We start from the raw sequence: 23,204 nt of genomic DNA, 5'->3' as shown, positions 1-23,204 counted from the left end.
AAGAGTTCAATATCCAAATTTATTTGGTTTAGATGCTGAGTGTCAGTTCAAGATTTCATCTGAACATTTATTCAACTCTATTCAGTGTTTTTGGTTTTTATTTCATTTTATTTTTTTGGCTGTGTTGGGTCTTTGTTGCTGTGTGGGGGCTTTCTCTAGTTGTGGCGAGCGGGGGCTACTCTTCGTTGCGGTGCACGGGATTCTCATTGCAGTGGCTTCTCTTGTTGAGGAGCACCGGCTCTAGGTGCGCAGACTTCAGTAGTTGTGGCACGCGGGCTTAGTAGTTGCAGCGCATAGGCTTAGTTGCTCCGCGGCATGTGGGATCTTCCTGGACCAGGGCTCGAACCCGTGTCCCCTGCATTGGCAGGCAGATTCTTAACCACTGCACCACCAGGGAAGTCCCCAAATCTGTTCGGTTCTTATATTCTGATAACTAGAGTACAAATATCGAGGGATACCTACATTAAGCAACAATGAAAAACATTGTACATATCAAAAACCTTAAAAATACTCATATCTCTCACACCAGCCACTTCTTGTCTAGGCATTTATCATTAAGGAAACAATTTGGGTTCTAAGCCAAGCTCACAAGGACAGAGACTTCATTTTGTTCACAGCAGTATCCTCAGCACCTAGAATAGCACCTGACACATAGCAAATGTTACATTACTATTTGTTGAATGAATAAATGAATGAACAATTTTGAAAAATTGCAAACCAACTGAAATGTCTGGAAACATTTTATTTTTCCCATTTGTTAATTACCTTTTAGCTTTTTGGGGGGTTTCCAATATTTTATTAGGAAATTTCAAGCATATAGCAAAGTTGAAAAATTTTACAGTGAACATCTCTATATCCATCCACTGGATTCTACCATTAACATTTTACCATATTTGTTTTATCACATGTTTATTTGTTTATGGTATTTTTTATACTCTAGATATTTAAAATTTTTTATGAAGCCAGATTTATCTTTTTTCTTAATTTTATGACTTCTGGGTTATGCCTTACTTATAAAGATCTTCCCCATTCTTGAGGTAATCAGTTTTTTCTTACATTTTCTTTCTAATATTTTTAAGGTGTCTATTCAGGGACTTAAATTTTTGATCCATCTAGAATTTACTTGGTGTAAGAAATGAAGTAGATAAACAACTTTATTTTCTTAAAGGTCAACAAACTTTTTCTGTAAAGGACCTGATAGTAAATATTTTTTGGCATCGAAGACCATACAGTCTGTCACAACCAGTCTGCGGAAAGCAACCACAGACAATATGTAAATGAACGGGTATAGCTGTGTTCAAGAAAACTTTATTTAGGTGACTGAATTTGGCCCCCTGGCTGTGGTTTAGCAATTCCTGAGCTAGACAGTTATCACAACTAGTATTTATTGACTAATCCATTTTCTCCTTGTTCATTTGAAATGCAACCTTGGGCTGATTCTAAATTTCCATATGTGTGTTTGTATGCTATGAACTCTATTTGATTTTGCCGATCTGTCCATTTGTGTTTCAATTGCTCCATCTTTATAATATGTTTTAATATTTGGTGGGGTTCCTCTCTCCATCATTAGTCTTTTTTTAAACAGAATTTTCCTGACTCTTCTCTAAGTTGTTTCTTGTCCTTCGCTGTTATAAACATTGTTGCATTGAGAATACTGTTTCTGTATATGTGCAAGTGTATCGGTACATTAAATTCCTAGAAGGTGAATTGGGGGGTCAGAGAGTATATAGGTTTTTAGTTTTGCCAGCTATTGACAAATTCCCCTCCATGAGGATTGTTCCATTTTCACTCCTACTGCCAATATGAGAGTGCCTATTTCCCATACAGCCTTACCAACAGTTTGTTGTCAAACATTTGGACTTTTGCAGATTCGTTGAGTTAAAAACATTCGATCACAGATCTTCCTTACAGAAGAATTCCAAATAGTATATGTAGATACTCCTGACTCTAGGAAGTAGAGCTTAATTTTCCTCCTCTTGAGTGTGGGCTGATCTTAGTGACTCGCTTCTAAAGAATAGAGTGTAAAGGAAAAAGAAACTTTACAGCGGAGAAACCTGGCAGACCCCACCATAACCAGATGATCAAGTTCAGCGTCGCCAGTGGTAAGTCACGTTGATAGCATGCCCCTGAGATCTGATGTGATCAGAAGGGCACCTCTATTGTATTCTTCAAAAAACCATAACTGACCAGTATGCTTCAAAATTGTGTCAAGGTCACAAAAAAACAAGGCAAGACTGAGAAACTTTCACAGGCCAGAGGAGACTAAGGGGGCATGATGACTAAATGCAATGTGGTATCTTGGATTAGATCCTGGAACAGAAAGGGGATAGTAGTGGAAAAACTGGTGAAATGCTAATGAAGTCTACAGTTTAGTTAACTTTTTAGTTCTGGCAAATGCACCATGGTTCTCTTTGCATTAGGAGAAACTGGGTGAAAGGTATATGAGAATTGTATTATCTTTGAACTTTTCTGTAAATCTAAAATTATCATTTCTTAAAAATAAGTTTGACTTTATCAAATTAGAAACTTTTATACATCAAAGAATGCTATTCAAAAGAATGAAAAGACATCCCACAGAATGGGAGAATGTGTTTGCAAATCATATATCTGATAAGGGATTAACACCCAGGATGTATAAAGAACTCCTACAAGAGCAACAGAAAAACCTAATTCAAAAATGGGCAAAAGACTTCAATAGACATTTCTCCAAAGAAGATGTATAATTGGCCAATAAGCACATGAAAAATGCAAAATAACAAGTGTTAATGAGGATGTGGAGAAATTGGAAGCTTTGTGCATTGCTGGTAGGAATGTATAATGGTACAGCTACTATGGAACACTGTTTGGCAGTTCCTCAAAAAATCAGTTACCATAGGATTCAGCAATTCCACTCCTGGGTGTGTACCCAAAAGAACTGAAAGCAGGGACTCAAACAGATACTTGTACACCAGTGTTCATAGCAGCATTGTTCACAGTATCCAAAACAACCAGTAGGTGGAAACAACCCAGGTGTCCATCAACAGATGTGGTATATACCATACATACATATATGGCCATAAAAATAAATGAAATTCTGATTCATTCTACAACATGAACCTTGAAAGCATTCTGCTAAATGAGATAAGCCAGACACAAAGGGACAAATGTTATATGAGTCCATTTGTATGAGGTACCTAGAATAGGCAAACTCATAGAGACAGAAAGTAGGGTAGAGGTTGCCAGGTGGTGTGGGGAATTATTGTTTAATTAGAGTACAGAGTTTCTGTTTGGGGTGATGAAAAGGTTCTAGAAATAGATAGTGGTGATGACTGTACAACATTTTGAGTGTACTTTGTGCCACTGAGTTGTACACTTTAAAATGGTAAAGTCCTTGGGCTTCCCTGGTGGCGCAGTGGTTAAGAATCCACCTGCCAGATCGGTGCTTTGTGACCGCCTGGAGGGGTGGGATAGGGAGGGTGGGAGGGAGGGAGACGCAAGAGGGAAGGGATATGGGAACAGATGTATATGTATAACTGATTCACTTTGTTATAAAGTAGAAACTAACACACCATTGTAAAGCAATTATACTCCAATAAAGTTGTAAAAAAAATAAAAATAAATAAATAAAAAAAAAGAATCCGCCTGCCAATGCAGGGGACACAGGTTTGAGCCCTGGTCCGGGAAGATCCCACATGCCGTGGAGCAACTAAGCCCGTGCACCACGACTACTGAGCCTGCGCTCGAGAACCCACGTACCGTATCTACTGAAGCCTACACACTCCAGAGCCTGCGCTCCACTACAAGAGAAGCCCGCGCACCGCAACGAAGAGTAGCCCCCACTCACCACAACTAGAGAAAGCCCGCGTGCAGCAACGAAGACCCAACACAGCCAAAAATAGTAAATAAATAAAAATAAAAATAATTATTTTTAAAAAATGGTAAAGTTCTTGTTATATATATTTTATCACAATAAAAATGATTTAGGAAAAATATACAAAAATAAATTTTAAGTGTTATAAAAATGACCTATCCAGTATAGTTTTAATTTTCATATTTCATTATGAGTGAGATAGAGCATCTTTTCAAATATAAACCATCTGTACAGTTGACCCTTGAACAACACAGGTTTGAACTGCCTAGGTCCACTGATACACAGATTCTTTTCAGTAGTAAATAGTACAATGCTACAGGATCCATGGTTGGTTGAATCTGAGCATGTGGAGGAACCACAGATACAGAGGCCTGACTATAAGTTATACTCGGATTTTCAACTGAGCAGAGGGTCGGTGCCCCTAACCCCCGCATTGTTCAAGGGTCAACTGTATTATTTTCTGTGAATTCAGTTCCCTTTTTTTTCCCTTATATTTCCCCTGTTTATTGTTTGTCTTGACTTTACTTGTGATGGTTTTTGTTTTTTCCAAGGAGACATGTTTTATTTTTATGTAGTCAGATTTAATAGTCTTTTCTTCTGTGGCTTCTGGATTTGGGTCATAGTTTTCCCCATTTCAAGATTATCAAAAAATTATCTCGTGGGCTTCTCTGGTGGCGCAGTGGTTGAGAGTCCGCCTGCCGATGCAGGGGACACGGGTTCGTGCCCCGGTCCGGGAAGATCCCACATGCCGCGGAGCGGCTGGGCCCGTGAGCCATGGCCGCTGAGCCTGCACGTCTGGAGCTTGTGCTCCGCCACGGGAGAGGCCACAACAGTGAGAGGCCCGTGTACCGCAAAAAAAAAAAACAAAAAAAACCAAAAACTGTCTCGTGTTTTATTCTTCTTTTCCTCTATGGTTTCATTTCTTCCATTTAAATCTTTGACCCATTTCAAACGTATCCTGGCTTATATGTGTGAAGTATAGTCATAAGATCTTGCACATGTCTAGGTATTTAACCTTTTTGATGCAGTGATACTTGGGATCTTCCTATTTCTAAACAGTGGCTGTCTGAATACAAGCAGAATTTTTATTTCTGTGTATTAATTTTGAACCCAGCATCTTTACTGATTTATCTTATTATTTATAATCATTTCTCAGTTGATTCTCTTAGGCTTAGGCAGATACATCCTCATATCATCGACAAGTAATGGTAATTTTACCTTTTCCTTTCCAGCTTTTAATCTTTTTTTTCCTTTGTTTAATTGTTTTAATAGTGAGTATCTTAGAATAATGTTAATAATGGTGTTGATAATGGATATTCTAGTATCATTTCTGACCAGGATTGGGATCCTGCTAGTAGTAGTCTACGGTGGTGTCCATTTTTGTCTTGTTTTAAGTAGATACGTATTGGTTGCTTTTAGAATACTTTTAGAGGGAGTTTCCTGATGGTCCAGTGGTTCCTCGGTGCTCTTTAGAGTCATTATCTTATCAAAGAATAATTATTGGGCACCTGCTGAGTATTAGGCACTAAGCTAAGCTTTGGGGAATAGGGCAGTGAACCGAACAGGTGGTTCCCTCATCTCCCAAAACTCAGTCTAGTAATTTTTTAAAATCATCAAAGGAATGCACATTAAATCAATGTTGAGATAATTATTTTACAATTATTGCAGTAGGAGAAATTTTAACAAATCAGCTGCCAGGGGCTTCGCTGGTGGCGCAGTGGTTAAGAATCCGCCTGCCAATGCAGGGGACACGGGCTCAAGCCCTGGTCCAGGAAGATCCCACATGCCGCGGAGCAACTAAGCCCATGTGCCACAAATACTGAGCCTGCGCCCTAGAGCCCACAAGCCACGACTACTGAGCCCATACTGCTGAAGCCCGCATGCCTAGACCCGTGCTCCGCAACAAGAGAAGCCACTGCAATGAGAAGCCCGCGCACTGCAACGAAGAGTAGCCCCTGCTCCCCGCAACCAGAGAAAAGCCCACGCGAAATAAATAAATATATACATACATACATACATACAATGAGAAGCCCACGTACCGCAGTGAAGAGTAGCCTCCGCTCGCCGCAACCAGAGAAAAGCCCGCGCGGAATAAATACATACATACATACATACATAGAATGAGAAGCCCGCGTACCGCAACGAAGAGTAGCCTCCGCTCGCCGCAGCCAGAGAAAAGCCCGCGCAAAATACATGCATAGATACATACGTACAAACAGACAGCTGCCAGTGCCATAGCAAGGTGACCGTGGAACAGGGGCAGAGTAGCGCAGTGCACGATGAGGTGGAAGGAAAGAGGTCAGCAGGGACCTCTTCCCGCAGGACCCTGCAGATCTTGTAGGACCTTGGTGAGCATTTTGGTGTTTTGTAAGGAGCAATATGGTTGGGCTTGATTGACTTTGCCTTGTGAAACCCTCATTCACATTTGGGGTATAGAGAGTGAACTAGGGGAGGCCTGGGTGGAGGTGAGGAAACCAGTCGGGGTTCCACATCTGAGGGCCCAGTGAGGGAATGGAGAGGTGGGGAAGGGAAGGAGAGAAGTGGGTTGGATTTGAGGGAGAGGTGGGAGCCAGTTGGCCCCACGGGGTCAGCATGTAGGGATCCCTGTCAGGGGGCGGTGCTGAGGGTCTAGGGGGAGGGGGTGGGTGGGGTCACTCTCACCTCTTGCACCTTTCAGAAAGGACTGCCCTTTCTTCCCTCCCCATCCTTCTTTCCCCAGAGGGGGTCGTGGAGACAGGACTGGCCGTTACGGAGCTGCCGATCGTTCACAGGATGATGGTGGGGAGAACCGCAGCCGGGATCACGACTACCGGGACATGGACTACCGCTCCTATCCCCGCGAGTATGGCAGCCAGGAGGGCAAGCACGACTATGATGACTCGTCCGAGGAGCAGAGTGCAGAGGTGAGGGCGGGGAAGGGCCAGCCCCTGCAGGGCCTCTGTCTGGCTGCAGCACCGTGTGCAGGTAGCTCTCAGCTCCCATGCCTTCAGACTGTGCTCGGTGGCTTTGCCTCACCTGGAGGGTCTGTCCCCACTCCCCTCTCTGAGGGCTCCTCTCCCAAGTTGGGTCTCCCTAACTTCCACGTGCTTGGCTCTATACTTCTGAGGGCCCCTGGCCACCACCTGTCTCCCTTCCTCCCTGTTGTTCAGGGTTCACTGCAAGCCCTATACTGCCTGCTCCCAGCCAATTTGGGGACCCGGCATCTAGGGTTGGGAGGGCACTTGGATATCACCAAGCAGAGCAGCTCTGGGGGGTTGACCGTGGGCATTCCTAGTGGTGGCAGAGCCTCTAGACAGAAGGGGAAGTCCCCTCAGGCCTCTCCTTTGAGCTCAGAAGCTAGCCATTTCCATGTTGGATAGTTAGCCCTGGCCTGAGTGGGGAGGCATGGTGCCTCACCATCAGGGAGCCCCGATCTGACGGGAAGAAGCAGCCTTGCCTTATGGGAACCCCAAGTTGAGGGGGCGTCAGGGCCCTGGTCCACACAAGCAGCCAGCTCTCCTTCCCAGTGGGAAGCAGAGTGTGGGCTGCCGGCCACCCTCTGGGGGGTCCAGTGGAAAGACCCCTGTGGTGGGCAACCAAGCTTCCTCAGTGGCAGCTATGGGCTGTGCCTGGATGTCTCCAGGGCACTGGCTGGGCCCTGGGTGGACCAGGAAGAGTGGAGCACTGAGCTATCTGGCCTCTGTGAGGGCAGGAGGGGTGTGGACCCAGGCCTGGCTTGCTTAGTCCTGGAAGGATGGTTTGGGCAACGCCCAGGAATCCAGTGAGCACACCCTGTTAGGAGAGAGCCTGGTGGTGATGGAGGACTGGCCAGGCAGAGGATCAGGGACCGGAAGGCAGCGCTGTAGCCCTCGCACCGTTGCCAGGCCCTGCTGGCTGGCTCTGGCTGAGGTCTTAAGCCATTCCTAAACCCACGACTTGGTGGCAGGGCCCGAGCTGGGAATCTTAAGCGAGGTGTGGCCTTCCATGGCACAGGGAACAATTGTGCACATGCTAGCTGAGCTGGCGAGGGAGGAGGGGGGAGAAACAGCAGAGTTTAGTGTGCCAACCCCAAATGGTCTCTTCCCAAGGAGGTTTCAAGTGGTGTCTGGTCACCTGTCTGTGGGAGTTCCTCTCCCACACCAATACTGCCACCAGCCTCTCCCCACTCCCCACCAAAGCAGCCCGCAAAAGCATCCTGGCGAGAATCTCCAACCCCAGAAGGGTTGCAGTCCAGGGCCTACCCACCTTGCCTGCCCCAAACCTTTAGCCGGAGCCCGCCCACCCCTGGCTTTCAGAGCCTGCCTGCCTCGGAGAGCCAGCGGCCAGCTCCTAGGCCCACCCCAGACTGACTGCCCGTCTGGTGTCTCTCGTCTCATTCTGTTGGCCAGGATTCCTACGAGGCCTCCCCGGGCTCCGAGACTCAGCGTAGGCGGCGGCGGCGGCACAGGCACAGCCCCACCGGCCCACCAGGCTTCCCCCGAGACGGCGACTATCGGGACCAGGACTATCGGACCGAGCAAGGGGAGGAGGAGGAGGAGGAGGAGGAGGAGGAGGAGGAGGAGAAGGCCAGTAACATCGTCATGCTGAGGATGCTGCCACAGGCAGCCACTGAGGATGACGTACGTGCCCCCCGTGTCCCTGGGCAGGTGGCAGAGCAGGAGGCCAGGCTGGGTCTCCTCCAGGGCCCTCAGCTTCTCCCTTACCCCCAACCTCAGCACTTTTCATGCCTTATCCCCACTAGCTTCTGTCCGCCAGCACTGATCCGTCCCCCAGGTAGGCCCGGTTGTCTCCTAGTCTGGAAGGGAGGAGCGTTGGATAGGCTGACTTGGCCCAGGGGCTGTGGTGGTGGGTGGGGGAGGGAACAGAGCATTCCTTCCGCACATTCCACTGGCCATCCATCCATTCTGCAAATGTCCATCAAAGGCCAGATGCTCACCAGTCCCAGTGCCAGATATTTCTGGTGGCAGAGATGATGTGGAGACCCTGCGGCCTGGGGGGTGGGGAGGCTCCCCGTGAGATTTTCTGAGGTTTTATTCTCATTCCCCGCCCTCCACCCTCTTTTGCCAGCAGCATCAGATCTCCTCACTGGCACGACCACAGAGCCTTGGGTTCTCCTTTGACTTCATTGCTGCTGCAGCCTTCCCACCCTGTTTTCCTGTGTGACGTTCCCTCCGATCCTCCTCCCTTCTCGTGCAGACCTCTCCTAGAGAGCAGGAAAACCCCAAGTGGGCCACTAGAACAGCCTCCTCACTAGCCTCCCCAGTTCTCCTCCTCCTCCCCACTGCCCGTGAATTCTCTGCTCATCTCTCCTCTGAAACCTGCTGGCTGCCTATGTTGTCGCAGAGAAAATCCCTCCTGTGTGCTTGAGAGCTTTCAGGTCTGGCCCAGCTGCACTGTTCAGGGTCAGACGGTAACTGAGTGCTGACATCTGTGAAGGATTTATCACAGGGTGGGCCACATGTCAGGTCTGATTTAATCTGCACAGCCACCCTGTAGGGAAGCTACTCTTTGTATTTTCATTCTACGGATGAGGAAGCCAGGCCCCCAGCAGTGAAGCAGTTTGCCTCAGGTCCCACAGCCAGTGAGTGGCACAGCAGAGCTGGGGTCTGAACCTGGACAGCTGAACCCCAGAGCCCACATTCTAGCTGTCTCCTGAACTCTCCCTTAGTGTTAGCAGTCCTGATCTGCTCCTCTGTGTCTTTCTTTTTCAGCCTTGTATGTGTATGTTTAATTTCCCTTCTGTTGTTGAACCTGATGAGGAAACTGAGGCCCAGAGGCATTAAGGCTGCTGCCCAAGAACGCCCAGCACAGGCTCCCAGTCGCTTGGGAGAGGCGCCACTGGCCTAGAGACTCTGCCTCGCCTGGTCCAAATCCCAAATTGTATCTGCAGCTTCCCTCTGGCTTAGGTCATCCAGGAAGCTTTCCAAATCCCACGGCCATGCCTTTTGGTTTCCACCCCAAGTTACTGCTCCATTTCTGGTCTAGCACACATGGTTGGGGTTTGCTCAGACCCCAGTCCTTCACAGTTTCGTACTCGTGTCATGGGTCTCTCTTGATGCAAGCCGGAGGGCAGTCCCTTTGCAAAGGGCCAGAATTGCTTGCCAGCTTGCCTTGCTCTGTGGCTGCACCAAGCCTGTTGTCCGACTCCCCCTGCCCACCACTCTTGAGCTGTTGGCTCGCTTGCTCTCTTGCTCTTCTCTGCCCCTGAGGGTCGTTATGCTGCCATGCTTCACCTTGCACCATGCCCCTTTTCTCATTTGACTCACTCTGCAAGTCTGGGGCTGAAAGCTGAGACTGGGTACCGGTGTGGGGCTGGGGCTGTGGTCACTTGGGGGAAAGCCCTGAGAGACAGAGAGGAGACAGTGTGTGCACATCCCCTATGACCCTCCGGGGTCCTGGAGGCCTCTAGCCAGCCCCAGGTACCCAGTAGCCCCCTCGTGCTGAGCTTGCTCCAATCCGTATCTCCCCGTACAGATCCGTGGCCAGCTGCAGTCCCACGGCGTCCAAGCACGGGAGGTCCGGCTGATGCGGAACAAATCCTCAGGTGAGCTTTTGTTCTGGTACCCTCCTCTTCCGCTGGCCAGCCTCAGCCTCCGAGTCTCCCTCCTGCCTCTGCCTTTTCCCTCACCCTCCCTACCCTGCCTTCCTGCCACAGCTGGGAATGGGCAGCTTGGGGGTACCCTCTTCTTCTCTCCCCCTCATCCCACTCTCCTCACAGCTCCGGCCAGTAGCCTCTTGTGCGAGGCTGTCAGGGAGGGGGTGCAGCTCTGAGATGAGCTGAGTGCTCCCCGGGGGCAGGGCCAGGGCCAGGCTCCGGGGAACCTCCTCTTTGGGCCTCTGAGTATCTGAGATGGTAACCCCGTCCCCCCAGTAGCCTCCCTTCCCTCTCCTTTCTTCTCCTTCCCCTGCGCCTTGCTCTCCCCCACATTTTTCTGGTAACAGCCTCTGACCAGAAAGAGGTCTGACATGGCCCCACCCATGTGTCCCAAGAGGGGAGGCAGGGGATGGCTCTTGTCCAAGGGTGCATCCCAAGGAGCAGCCAGGATCGCTGGCCTCGCTTATTCCCTCCCTCCCTCTTGCAGGCTGCTTGGAGCTGGCCTGAGGTTAGTAGGGTGGTGGGGGGTTGTCTCTGCAGGACCTCTGGCTCAGGCTCCCCAGGGCAGGCACAGTGGGGCCTCGTTCTGCCTGGGCTTCTCTCTGCATCTCAGTCTCTCTCCTCCCCATGCCTCCATCTCTCTCTCTCCATCTCTCTCTCTTTCTCTCTCTCCCTCTCTCTCTCTCTCTCTCTCTCTCTCTCTCTCTCTCTCTCTCTCTCTCTCCTCTCTCTCCCTCTCTCCCTCCGTTTCTCTCTCTCTCCCTCTCTCCCTCCGTTTCTCTCTCTCTCCCTCTCTCCCTCCCTTTCTGTCTATCTCCCTCTCTCCCTCCCTTTCTCTCTCTCTCTCTCTCTCTCTCTCTCTCTCTCTCTCTCTCTCTCTTTAATTATACTATTCCGTCCTCCTGTGCATCCTAATGGTTATTCTTTTGGAGATCGAGCATGCCCCTCAAGTCCCGCCGTGTCTAAGCCCCCACTGTGTGTGCACCTCCAAAGAAGGAGCTACTTCCCCGTGGTATCAAGCCCTGGATCCTTTTCCCAGCCCTGGCCAGGCCTGGAGTCTCTCTTGATAGCATGTAGGTCTTGCTCTGCTGTACCCCAGCCAAGCTGACGGGACTCTGGTCTCCCTGAGGCGGTGTCCCAGGTGCAGCCCTCTCTGTGGCCCTGGGCACTTCTCCCAGGCACCTGCTGATTCTTTAAGATCTACCTGGACGATCCTGGCCCCCATTCTCCCGCTGTCTTGGAGGACCTGGACTGTAGGTGGCTGTAATCTTCCCAGCTTGGCCCTGAGGTGGCTCCCTGGTGAGGCCAACCTTCCCTTGGACTGTGGTGAGGCTGAGGTGACCTTGTGTCCCTAACTCCCTCTGGTTCCTGTTGGGCCTAGAGCCTTCCAAGCCTCCCCGAGCAGCCTGGCCCAGCTTCTCTTTTGCTCCTTTGATTAAACACCTGTTACAGGACCCCTCCTGGGCTGCCCTGGCCTTGTGCTGGGCCCCGCCGTTTGGTTATTTATTCTGGCCCATGTGAAGCCAGCTGCCTTGCCCTTCTGTCCTCCTTCCTGCTCTGGAGACCTCTCTTGTACCCTTTCCCTCCCAGCTCCTCCTCTCCGTCTCTGTCACCCCAGGCTGTCCGGGCAGGTGTGCCTGAGCCCCATCTCTCTCTGTCTTTCTTCCCAGCTGGCGTGTGTGTATCCCCTGCCCCCAACCGCCCTCCAGCTCTGTTTTCTTCCCTCCCGCTTCCCTCTTTCCTGCCCCTCCCGACCATCTACCTTGCCTCCCACACCCTGGTCTTTCTTTGCTTCTCTCTCTCCCTTTCTTCCTTTTTCCTCTCCCCACTTCCCTCTCTGCCCCCCCAGTCCTCTCCCCTCGGGTCCCGCCCCCGGGAACGCCGTGTGTCCAAAGCTGTTGACTAACCCACTGCGTCTGTATCTGAATGCTGTCTCCAGGTCAGAGCCGGGGCTTCGCCTTCGTCGAGTTTAGTCACTTGCAGGACGCTACACGATGGATGGAAGCCAATCAGGTTGCTTTGCCGCACTTGAACCCCCCCCCCAAACAAATACTACTTTGTAATCGAGCGCTCCCCATCGCCTGATTCTTACGGACACAGTTCCCTGCCCTGTGGCCCTGTGTCCCATTCCCCCACCCCCTCTCTCTCCCCCTTCCTGACCCTCACTATCTCCTCTTCCCATCTCTCGCTACCCACTGGGCTTCCCATCAGGAACCCACACTCACCACTGGCCCTTCCCACTGGCCAGGCATTAGCTCTGCCTCTCTTCCTCTCCTGGCTGAGCTTTCAGAGAAAGGGCTGCCTTGGGGGGTGGGGTGGGGGTGGGGTTTTTCCACCTAAGTTCCCACTCCCCGGGGGACCGCCCTGCTCTGGGGTCAGGCAGAGCCAGGACTCTGTTCCACTCTTGGGCACCGCTGGAAGTCCAGCCATTGGGGAACTTAGCTGTTGGCACACTAACTAGCAAGTCCTGTTTTGCCAGCTCTGTCCCTGCATGTGAGTTCGGTCCTTTGATTTCCACGGGACAGGCCAGCACCGCTCTGTTGATCGAAAGTACCAGTCAGGAGCGATGGTTTCATTCACCAGGACTCACTTCGGTCACCCCACCCCTCCCACTGCACCTAGCCCCGACAGGAGTCACCACTTGCCCCACTCCGCTAGGGACAGGCCTGCCCTCTCAGCGAGGAGCCGTGCTGTCCGGGAGGGAGGGGAGCCTGCTCCCCCAGCCTGGCACGGGCTCCCAACCCAGCAGCTTTGGGACCTTCGGAGACCCAAAGCTTCTGCTCGCCCACCCAGAGCCCAGCTCACTGGTGTGGGGCACTGAAGGAAAGCCTCAGGGGAGGAAGGGGCGATGTGGTGGAAGGGAGGCTCAGCAGGGGCGGCCCTGGGGCCATCTCTGCCGGTCCACAGGCTAGTGCCATGGGCCCAGGACCGAGCCAGCCACGGGAAGACAGCCTCACAGCAGGACCGTCCATCTTTTAAATATGGCTCTTTCTTTTTCCCCTTCTCCAGCACTAGTGCGCGTGCGCTCTCTCTTTCTCTCTTTCTCTCCCCTCCTCTCCCTCCCCTCCCGTCCCCCCCGTCCCCCCTCATCCCAAGTGTAGCCTGTGTAGTGCTGGCCCTGGGTGTGGCCTGGCAGTGTCAGGGCCGAGTGGGGGTTTCCCCCGCTGTCCGGCAAGCTTCGGGCAGCCGAGCACTGTGTGCCTGGTGGCGTGTGTTCACGTGTGTGTGCGCGTGCCCGGAAAGGCAGCAAACAGCTGCGCCCGAGGGCTGTGGCGCTTTCCCTCCCTCCTTCCCTTCCTTCTTCCCTCGTCAGTTCTCCGACCTCCCTCCGTTCCCTGTCCCTCATCCATCCAGCTGAAGGGCTCGCTCACTCTCTTCTCCTGTGCTGAGACGGTGCGTGGGGCACTGCTGCCCAGGCCTCACTGTGCTCTGCTTTTCCCCGCAGCACTCCCTCAGCATCCTGGGCCAGAAGGTGTCCATGCACTACAGCGACCCCAAGCCCAAGATCAATGAGGACTGGCTGTGTAATAAGGTACAGGGGCGGTGGCAACGTCTCTGTCTCCCCGGGGCCTCTGAGTGGCGTGGGTGTGGAGGACTGGCTCAGCTCAAGCAGCGCTGCTCCTTGCCACCCACCCACCAGTTTGTACTGAGCTTTCGCTTGGCGCCAGGCTCTGCCCTCATGCGGCACGATCTTGCCTGAAGCCCCAGTAGACTTGAAACAGATGTTTATGTAAGTGACTAGTGACAGTGGAGGCATAATGTGATCTATAAAATGTGGGCTTCAGAACCAGACTAGCTGAAGTTAGACTCTCCCAAATCTGCCTTGATTTTCGTCAGGGTATTTAACCTCTCTTTGCCTCACTCTCCCCATCTCTACGACGCAAATACCAGTGACCCCGCTCCCCAAAGGTGGTTGGGAGGATTGAAATGTGGTGATGAGAGGGTAACACTTGGAATGACACCTGGCCCGCCGTTAACAATGTTCAGTGTCAGCTCTTGTCCTGAAGGAACGTGTAGGGTGTTCTGAGAGCCTGTGTCAGGTGACCCCCACCTCTGACAAAGCCATGTCCGCCTGAGACTGAGGGCACAAGCTGTAGCTCTCTGCAGTCATATTCCCTAAGAGGAGGCTGAGGCTCAGAGAGATGGAACCTTGAGTTGTGCCTTGCTCCTGATCGTGGGCCGTGGATGCCACCGTGAGTTCAGATCTCCCCTGGGGCCAGCCTCACAAGCAGCCTCGGGACTCTACAGCCTCACCTCCTGCAGCCGGCTGGCGGCCCTGAGACCTAAGGGGAGACCTGAGAGCTTGCGGAGGCCCTCTCCCCAAGAGGAACTCTGCCCAGTAAGGGGAGTGGTTCCTGCTTATTTCAAAACCAAAAAAGTAATATCAGGAGGCGGGTGTCCAACCTCTCTGGAGAGGTAGGGACAGTGACGGGAGGACTCCATCCCTCCTGTATTTTCAGATACTCCTTGAAACTAGGGGATTCTCTTCTTTTCTCTCCTTTATCCACCACATCCTGTTGCTCTCCAGCCTTGTCACTTCCATCACAGAAATGCCCCCTCTTGCCATTCCCACTGCTCAGGCCAGTCCTCACCTCCTCCCCCACACAGTCGCCACAGGCCCCTCTCTGGTGTGCTGGCCTCTTGCCTCTTTCTCCCACTCCCTCATTGGTGACATTCCTCAAAACCACTTCTGACCACGTCCCTCCTCCTCTGCTGAAAACCCCCACAACTCTGAGCTTGAGTGTGACCACCCTCTGTGACCTAGTGTCACCTCCCCTGTCCAGCCTTTGCTTTTGCCTCTCTCCTCACCCTCCTACACAAAATCTCTTGCTGCCTCTGCCAGCAGTCGCTTCCCAGCAAAACCAAACCAAACTCTTGGACCTCCCAGATCAAACAGCCCTGCTGACTGTACCCAGCTGAGTGAGCTGGGCCTCTAGGCCTGCTCCCCTCCCAGAGCCCCTGGGGGGGACCATTTCCACAGACTCACCTGCCGCCCCTCTGTGCTACATCTGCTCCCCACTGTTAGGCCAGGAGGGCAGAGGCCACGTCCTGCACGGAGCCTGGCACGGGAGCAGTGCTTAGTACGTGACCATGGGTCACAGATAGAAACGTGGTGAAAGCTGGGGGTCTCCAGAGGCTGCAATATCCCGGGCAGATTTATTTCTCAAGAGCGGCAGGATCCAACCCAGTCCTCGAGATGAAGGCGGGGTGGGAGTCTGGCAACAGAGGGGCTGCTGGCTTTGAGGGATAGAAATAACGAAGGTTTCTGAATAGGGAAGTACATTTTGGGAAGAGGAACCTACCAAAGGGACTTTGGAGGTGGGGGCATTTCTGGGAGTTGGTACCTCGGAGCAGGCGGCAGTTGGTAACAGAGGTGGGGGAGTCACGGATTCCTGAGTTGAGGGGTTGGCACTGAGAACAAATTTGAGACCACGTAAAGGGAAGATTCACGGGACCGAGGATGACAGCCAGAGCCCCGAAGCCCCCTGCCACCCCTGACCCTGGGACCTGCCCGGGGCGTGGCGGGTTCCCTGGGGGATCTCTGGATCCACGTTTGGAGGGCGCAGTGGAAAGCCCCACCCCCTCTGATAGCCTGGCCTGTGCCTCACAGTGTGGCGTCCAGAACTTCAAACGCCGTGAGAAGTGCTTCAAGTGTGGTGTACCCAAGTCAGGTATGGCCCTCCTAGCTCCCTCTTCCCTGGGACGCTGCTGGGAAGGGGGAGAAGGGGGAGGGGCCGGTGCTCTGGGAGGAGGGAGAGCAGCCTGGGAGCCCCTCCCCCTTTGTCACTGGCCTGTCTTCTGCTGCCCCTGACAGAGGCAGAGCAGAAGCTGCCCCTGGGCGCAAGGCTGGATCAACAGACACTACCGCTGGGTGGTCGGGAGCTAAGCCAGGGCCTGCTGCCGCTGCCACAGCCCTACCAGGCCCAGGGAGTGCTGGCCTCCCAGGCCCTGTCACAGGGCTCGGAGCCGAGCTCAGAGAACGCCAACGACAGTGAGTCAGTTGTTCCTTCCTTCCTCCCTGCCTTAGGGTGTCTAGGTCGGGCTCTCCAAGGCCGGAGAGATGGTGGTGACCAGGACTTCCATCCTCCCAGGGGCCTCTGCCTGGTGGGGGGCAGACACGTAATGTAGGGAGAGCAGAGGAAGAGCATTGCCAAACTCGACTTCGGGGGTGTGTTGAGAAGGTTCTCAGCAGGTGGGCGACTGAGCTGGGACTTGGACTGACAGGCAGAGTTTATCTGAGAGGAAGAGGTGAGGGGAAGCAGCAGGCGCAAGGACGCGGAGGCCAGGGGAGAGGGAGCAGTGGGGAGCCACCAGAGGGTAGGGCCGGAGCGGAATATCAGGGGTGCTCCCTAATGCTGGGCCCCTTCCTGCAGCCATCATTTTGCGCAACCTGAACCCACACAGCACCATGGACTCCATCCTGGGGGCCCTGGCACCCTACGCAGTGCTGTCCTCCTCCAACGTACGCGTCATCAAGGACAAGCAGACCCAACTGAACCGTGGCTTTGCCTTCATCCAGCTCTCCACCATCGTGGTGAGGGCGGCACAGGGGGGGGCCGGGCAGCCAGGATCCCGGCCCCCGGGGCAGGGAGGAGGGACCGTGACCCTAGCCCCCCACCGCGGCCCCAAGCCTGGAACTGGGGCAATGGAGCCGGGGACCTCCCCGGGCCTGACCCTTCTGCCCCTGCCCCCCCACCCCGCCTCCCCCAGGAGGCAGCCCAGCTGCTGCAGATCCTGCAGGCCCTGCACCCGCCGCTCACCATCGACGGCAAGACCATCAACGTTGAGTTTGCCAAGGGTTCTAAGAGGTCAGGGCCCCCACCTGTGTCCTTTCCCAGCTTGCCCCCCAGCTTGGGGCCTCCTGTCTCACTCCCAGTCTCTGACATCCTCCCCAGGGACATGGCCTCCAACGAAGGCAGTCGCATCAATGCTGCCTCTGTGGCCAGCACTGCCATTGCCGCGGCCCAGTGGGCCATCTCGCAGGTACTCAGAGACTCCCCTCCACCCCAGCATCCCTGTACCTGGGCCGCCTCCGCCCTCCCGCTCCCTCTCTGCAAGCAGGAGGGCTGGCTTGCTGTTTTTGGCTTCCTGTGGCCCCGAAAACCTCTCACAGTGGTCGCCGCCGGTGGGGGTTGTGGGGTCCTCACTGCAGCTGCCTTCCCAGGCACCTCCTCCCCGGCTTTCCTTTTCAGCGCCGTCGCGGCTGCTTGTCTGTTCTGTCTGGTAGTTGTAGATCATCCTGAATTGTTACAACGTTTCTTGATTAAAAGGAATGTATAAGTGGCTGTAAGAAAATTGGCAGATGAGAATAAAGAAGGGGAGGATGGTATCTTGCTTGCTCTGACACCCAACACACGCATCACGCGACACACGTACCAGTGTCAGCCCTGGGAGCGTTTTGGCGCGTGTCTTTGTTCCAGTCTTGTTTTTGTCACCACCCTGCTCTGCTCTGGCCGGGTGGCCCTTGTTTGAGGGCTGCATGCTTTCTGTCAGCCGACACTTGCTTCACCTGTGGGCAGACGTCTCTTAGCCGGTTCCCCTCCCCTCTGTGCCCCCTCCTCTGCTAATGAACCCCTCCCACCTGCCCCTCAGGCCTCCCAGGGTGGGGAGGGTGCCTGGGCCACCCCCGAGGAGCCACCGGTCGACTACAGCTACTACCAACAGGATGAGGGCTATGGCAGCAGCCAGGGCACAGAGTCCTCTCTCTATGCCCATGGCTACCTCAAGGGCGCGAAGGGCCCCGGCATCACTGGAACCAAAGGGGACCCAGCCGGAGCAGGTTAGCCTCAGCATCTCTCCCTGAGCCCGTGGTGGGGACCGGCAAGCACAGGGTCCTGGGCCCTGCCGTTCACGTTCTCCTTTTTCCCTGTCCCCCTTTACAGGTCCCGAGGCCTCCCTGGAGCCTGGGGCAGACTCTGTGTCCCTGCAGGCTTTCTCCCGCACCCAGCCTGGTGCCACCCCTGGTGTCTACCAGCAGTCAGCGGCTGAAGCGAGTGGCAGCCAGGGCACTGCGGCCAACAGCCAGGTGAGGAAAATCAAGGGGGGTCCTGGGGGCCATGGGGGCACTGGGAGACACTGAGCCCTGCTCCCCTGTCTTGCCCCGTGACTAGTCGTACACCATCATGTCACCCGCTGTGCTCAAATCTGAGCTCCAGAGCCCCACCCATCCCAGCTCTTCCCTGCCACCAGCCACGAGTCCCTCTGCCCAGGAGTCCTACAGCCAGTACCGTGAGTAGCCATGGCCTACGGTGAGGGGTGGGGAGTTCCTTAACAAAGCAGAGAGGAGTGCGACCCCCTCTTCCCACTCTCCAGCTGTTCCTGACGTCTCCACCTACCAGTACGACGAGACATCTGGCTACTACTATGACCCCCAGACTGGCCTCTACTACGACCCCAACTCTCAGGTGATAGGGCAGTCTGGGGAGTGGGCGGGGTCTGCAGTCCCCTCCTCGAGGTCTTCCCTCACGCCCCTTCTCCCCTACCTCCCCCAGTACTACTACAATGCTCAGAGCCAGCAGTACCTGTACTGGGACGGGGAAAGGCGGACCTATGTTCCTGCCCTGGAGCAGTCAGCTGATGGGCATAAGGAAACGGGGGCGCCCTCAAAGGAGGGCAAAGAAAAGAAGGAAAAGCACAAGACCAAGACGGCCCAACAGGTGAACACTGGGAGTCCAGCAGTCACTGGCTGGCCGTTAGGTGTCTTCTGATGAGTGCCATTCTGTCATCTGTTATCCTCCGCTGCCAAGGGAGGGGATGGCGGTGGATGTGCACGTGGGCAGTACTTGTGCTCAGGAGAGACCAGGCTCCCGGTCCAGCTCTGCTCTTTGCTGCGTGACCTTGAGCCAGGGCCGTCTCCCTACCAGGTACATGGTAGGGCTGCCCACCTCCCTGAGGTGGCCAGTGCCATCCAAGTGTGCCCTGTCTGCTCTCCCACCCCCTGGTGGGAACCTTTGTGCTGTTGGTGGCAATGTGGGCTGGTGGGGGCACGCCTGAAGCCAGGCTAGCCCTTCCTGTGGAAACAAATGCACGTGCATGCTCCTTTGGGCCCAGAGCCCCACCTGAGGTTGGGTCCGCGTCTGTCTGTGTATATACAGCCCAGAGAACTTCTCGCGGGCCCGTAAAGGGGTGGGCAGGAAGACAACCATCGCAGTGTTCTGTGGTGGTGGGCAGTTGGAGGGAACCGCAGTGTCTTGTCTGTGGAGGAAGAATATGACAGTCTGGGTGCAACACTTAGAAGCAAGAACTACGTGTTCCTTTGGCAGCCCGGTAAATTCTAAAAATGGTGTTGTGCCTGGGGGTTGGGGTTGGGCAACGACATGGAACGTGGCATAGTATCACACGTGTAAATTAAAATTATACACAGAGCAAGCCATGCTTTGCATTTTAGAACGATAAAATGAAAACACACGGCAAACCTAATAGCGTGGGTGCCCATGAGGAGAACGGGGGCACAGCCGGGGAGGGGCGTGCCGAGGAGCACTGATGACAGGATGACAGAGGAATGGGGACTTTCACCTCGGCCTCTCTCACCTTCTGCTTGAGGCTGCAAGGCAGGAAGGGGCGGGCTGCTGCAAGGGCCGAGGTTGGAGTTGGTGACCCCAGCAGTCGGAGGATTCCTAAGAGCCTCACCCCCACCCTCGCCCCTAGATTGCCAAGGACATGGAACGCTGGGCCCGCAGCCTCAACAAGCAAAAAGAAAACTTCAAAAACAGCTTCCAGCCCATCAGTTCCCTGCGGGACGATGAAAGGCGGGAGTCGGCCACGGCAGATGCCGGCTACGCCATCCTCGAGAAGAAGGTGTGTGTGGCTGTCCATCCGCGCCCTGCCCCCAGTCTCGTCATCCCTTTGGCCCTTCCTTGGAATCTCTGAATTTCTGTGTTCCTCCACCCCAGGGGGCACTAGCCGAGAGACAGCACACCAGCATGGACCTCCCAAAACTGGCCAGTGACGACCGCCCAGTGAGTGCCCAGGGCAGAAAGAAGGGCGGGGCTCTGAGCTAGCCAGGCCTGATCTCTCGCCCTCACCTTTTACAGAGCCCACCGAGGGGGCTGGTGGCCGCCTACAGCGGGGAGAGTGACAGCGAGGAGGAGCAAGAGCGCGGGGGCCCGGAGCGGGAGGAGAAGCTCACTGACTGGCAGAAGCTGGCCTGTCTGCTCTGCCGGCGCCAGTTCCCCAGCAAGGAGGCACTCATCCGCCACCAGCAGCTCTCCGGGCTCCACAAGGTGACTGAGGGAGGCTTGGCCAGGAACCCTGTCCTGGCCCGGCCCAGCCGCTTCACTCCTCCTCCTGTCCTCCTTGCAGCAAAACCTTGAGATTCACCGGCGAGCCCACCTGTCAGAAAATGAGCTGGAGGCACTTGAGAAGAATGACATGGAGGTGAGGTGTGACCCACTCCTGGGCTCCATCCCTCGGTCCCTTACCAAGCGCTCCATCCGTGCAGGCAGCTGGCGCTCAGGTTCCTCAGCTAGACACCGCCTGGCTGCCATCAGCCACCTCACGTCTTGTCCCTGCAAGGCTTCTTCCCGATTCCCCCGTGCTGGCTGCCGGCATTCACAGGACCACAGATCCGTTCGCCAGATCTAGCTCCCTGTGGGGGCCCCCCAGCTGTGCCCATGTTTCCTGCAAATAGCGATCAGCTCCTTCATTCTCACGCACACTCTTTCAGCAAATGAAGTACCGGGACCGCGCAGCTGAACGCAGAGAGAAGTATGGCATCCCTGAGCCGCCGGAGCCCAAGAGGAGGAAGTACAGCGGCATGTCTGCGGCCTCTGTGTGAGTGCCCGGGGCCAGGTCGGGGACCTGGGGCCGGCAGGCCAGTCGCTCACGCTGTGCCACTGTCTCCTGCAGGGACTTTGAGCAGCCCACGCGGGATGGGCTGGGCAGTGACAACATCGGCAGTCGCATGCTCCAGGCGATGGGCTGGAAAGAGGGCAGTGGCCTGGGCCGCAAGAAACAGGGCATTGTGACTCCCATTGAGGTGAGTCTGCGGGCACCCCGTCCCCATCCTCCAGTGCTCTCTGCTGTAGCCCTGGCCCCTGCCCAACCTGACAGAGTCTGCCTCCCTCACACAGGCCCAGACACGGGTGCGGGGCTCCGGCTTGGGTGCCCGAGGCAGCTCCTATGGGGTCACCTCAACCGAGTCATACAAGGAGACGCTGCACAAGACAATGGTGACCCGCTTCAACGAGGCCCAGTGAGCAGCTGCAAGACCTACTTATGTTGGGTGTCCAGCCTGGAGCGGGGGTGAATGAAATTGTTGGGTGGTCAGAGCGGGGGCCCTGCGCCTGTCTACCAGCCCAACGCCTTATCCAGAGAGGCCCTGACCAAGTCAGACTTTTGAGTTGGTGACTTTTATTGGAAAACTGGGCTGGGTTCATGTGTCTCTTTTTGTAATAAAAGCTGAAAAGTCCGCAGCTTGCATGTCTCTTTCTCATGTCCCAGAGTGGTTTGTGGCCCACACAGATACAGGGACATAAACACAGATGGACAAGATCTTGGTCACAGCCCGTCACCATTATCGGGTCCGGCAGGTCATGCTGGACCAGGAAACCAAGCACCACCAGGGCACCGTCAGGCTTGAAGACCCTCTGGGTCACAGCCAGGACTAGGAACCCCCCATCCCCTGGCCTTGCCACCCCGCAGCTGCACTTGCTGTACGGCTGCAAGGCTAAACTGTACTTGGGTCTGGGGACAGTGCCTGAGGGCATCTCTGAGTGAACAACGATAGGCACTCTGGCGCCAGCGGTGCCCTCAACAGGCTGAGGACGCCGGAGGTGTGGAGATAAGAGAATCGGCCTGCCAGTCCCAGGGATGCCCCACCAGTTGGGTCCACCCTCGTCCCCATCCGCTCCACGGCTTTTACCACAGCACCCTATCCCTCCAGTCCCACTAACCAATCTACACCCTGTGATTCACAAGTATGCGTGTGCCCTCAGCACAGGTCTGAGTGCAGTGGAACACGAAGCTGGGGCTGCCTTCTCCGGGCCTTGGGGGGCTGGGCTGTGAAACGGGGCCAGGAACCGCCCCTCCCCAAAACATACATGCTTTTAAGACAAGAAGGTGGAAGGGAGGGAGTGTAGGAAGAGCAAGTGGTTCCAAGCCCCTCCTCCCTCACTTAGTAGTCTGCATTGTGACATCACCCTACACAAGTTGTAAGGAGAGGGATGAAAAAGCCCGAGGCTGGTGTAATCTTGATCCCCAAAACAGATGAGATAATTCAAGAAGAGAACGTTTCAGGCCACTTACACCCGTAGATTAAAAACCCTTAATAAAGCCTTAGCTACGGCTTCCCTGGTGGCGCAGTGGTTAACAATCCGCCTGCCAATGCAGGGGACACGGGTGCGAGCCCTGATCCGGGAAGATCCCACACGCCGTGGAGCAAGTAAGCCCGTGCATCACAACTACTGAGCCTGCGCTCTAGAGCCTGTGAGCCACAACTACTGAGCCCCTGCGCCCCAACTACTGAAGCCCGCGGCGCCTAGAGCCCGTGCTCCGCAGCAAGAGAAGCCACCGCAATTAGAAGCCCGCGCACTGCAACGAAGAGTAGCCCCCAGAGAAAGCCCGCGCACAGCAACGAAGACCCAATGCAGCCAAAAATAAATAAATAAATACATTTATAAAAAAATAAAAATAACGAGTCCCTAAAAATCCATAAGAGGTACAACAACCCAATAGAAAATGGATAAAGGAAACAGAAAATTCCCAGAAAACAAGAACTGCAAATACCTTTAAATCTATGAAAAGATGCCCAAGTTCACGCCTAATAAGAGAAATACACAT

General features: G+C 54.2%; 1 protein-coding gene across 7 annotated transcripts in view; it reads left to right on the top strand.

The window, feature by feature from the left end:
* RBM10 (RNA binding motif protein 10) overlaps positions 1 to 21,834 on the top strand; it is a 29,296-nt gene extending 7,462 nt beyond the window's left edge. For 2 of the 7 annotated variants that reach the window (XM_060088085.1, XM_060088089.1), the window contains exons 3-24: positions 6,528 to 6,753; positions 8,218 to 8,448; positions 10,304 to 10,373; positions 12,364 to 12,437; positions 13,870 to 13,956; positions 16,036 to 16,096; positions 16,240 to 16,416; positions 16,799 to 16,959; positions 17,136 to 17,233; positions 17,321 to 17,408; positions 18,018 to 18,204; positions 18,308 to 18,450; positions 18,536 to 18,653; positions 18,738 to 18,829; positions 18,917 to 19,081; positions 20,073 to 20,222; positions 20,318 to 20,383; positions 20,459 to 20,647; positions 20,727 to 20,801; positions 21,091 to 21,197; positions 21,273 to 21,402; positions 21,497 to 21,834. In XM_060088085.1, the coding sequence (XP_059944068.1) occupies positions 6,528 to 6,753; positions 8,218 to 8,448; positions 10,304 to 10,373; positions 12,364 to 12,437; positions 13,870 to 13,956; positions 16,036 to 16,096; positions 16,240 to 16,416; positions 16,799 to 16,959; positions 17,136 to 17,233; positions 17,321 to 17,408; positions 18,018 to 18,204; positions 18,308 to 18,450; positions 18,536 to 18,653; positions 18,738 to 18,829; positions 18,917 to 19,081; positions 20,073 to 20,222; positions 20,318 to 20,383; positions 20,459 to 20,647; positions 20,727 to 20,801; positions 21,091 to 21,197; positions 21,273 to 21,402; positions 21,497 to 21,622 (2,821 nt within the window). In that variant the 3' untranslated portion in view covers positions 21,623 to 21,834. The remainder of the gene's footprint in view (positions 1 to 6,527; positions 6,754 to 8,217; positions 8,449 to 10,303; positions 10,374 to 12,363; positions 12,438 to 13,869; positions 13,957 to 16,035; positions 16,097 to 16,239; positions 16,417 to 16,798; positions 16,960 to 17,135; positions 17,234 to 17,320; positions 17,409 to 18,017; positions 18,205 to 18,307; positions 18,451 to 18,535; positions 18,654 to 18,737; positions 18,830 to 18,916; positions 19,082 to 20,072; positions 20,223 to 20,317; positions 20,384 to 20,458; positions 20,648 to 20,726; positions 20,802 to 21,090; positions 21,198 to 21,272; positions 21,403 to 21,496) is intronic. The other 5 variants (XM_060088087.1, XM_060088086.1, XM_060088088.1 and 2 more) reach the window with 5 other exon arrangements.
* Positions 21,835 to 23,204: the final 1,370 nt, after the last annotated feature.

This window comes from Mesoplodon densirostris, chromosome X, assembly GCF_025265405.1.
Source record: "Mesoplodon densirostris isolate mMesDen1 chromosome X, mMesDen1 primary haplotype, whole genome shotgun sequence".
In the NCBI taxonomy this organism is placed as follows: Eukaryota; Metazoa; Chordata; class Mammalia; order Artiodactyla; family Ziphiidae; genus Mesoplodon; species Mesoplodon densirostris.
Note: the sequence above shows the minus strand (reverse complement) of the source record. Positions and strands in the feature narration are given on the sequence as shown.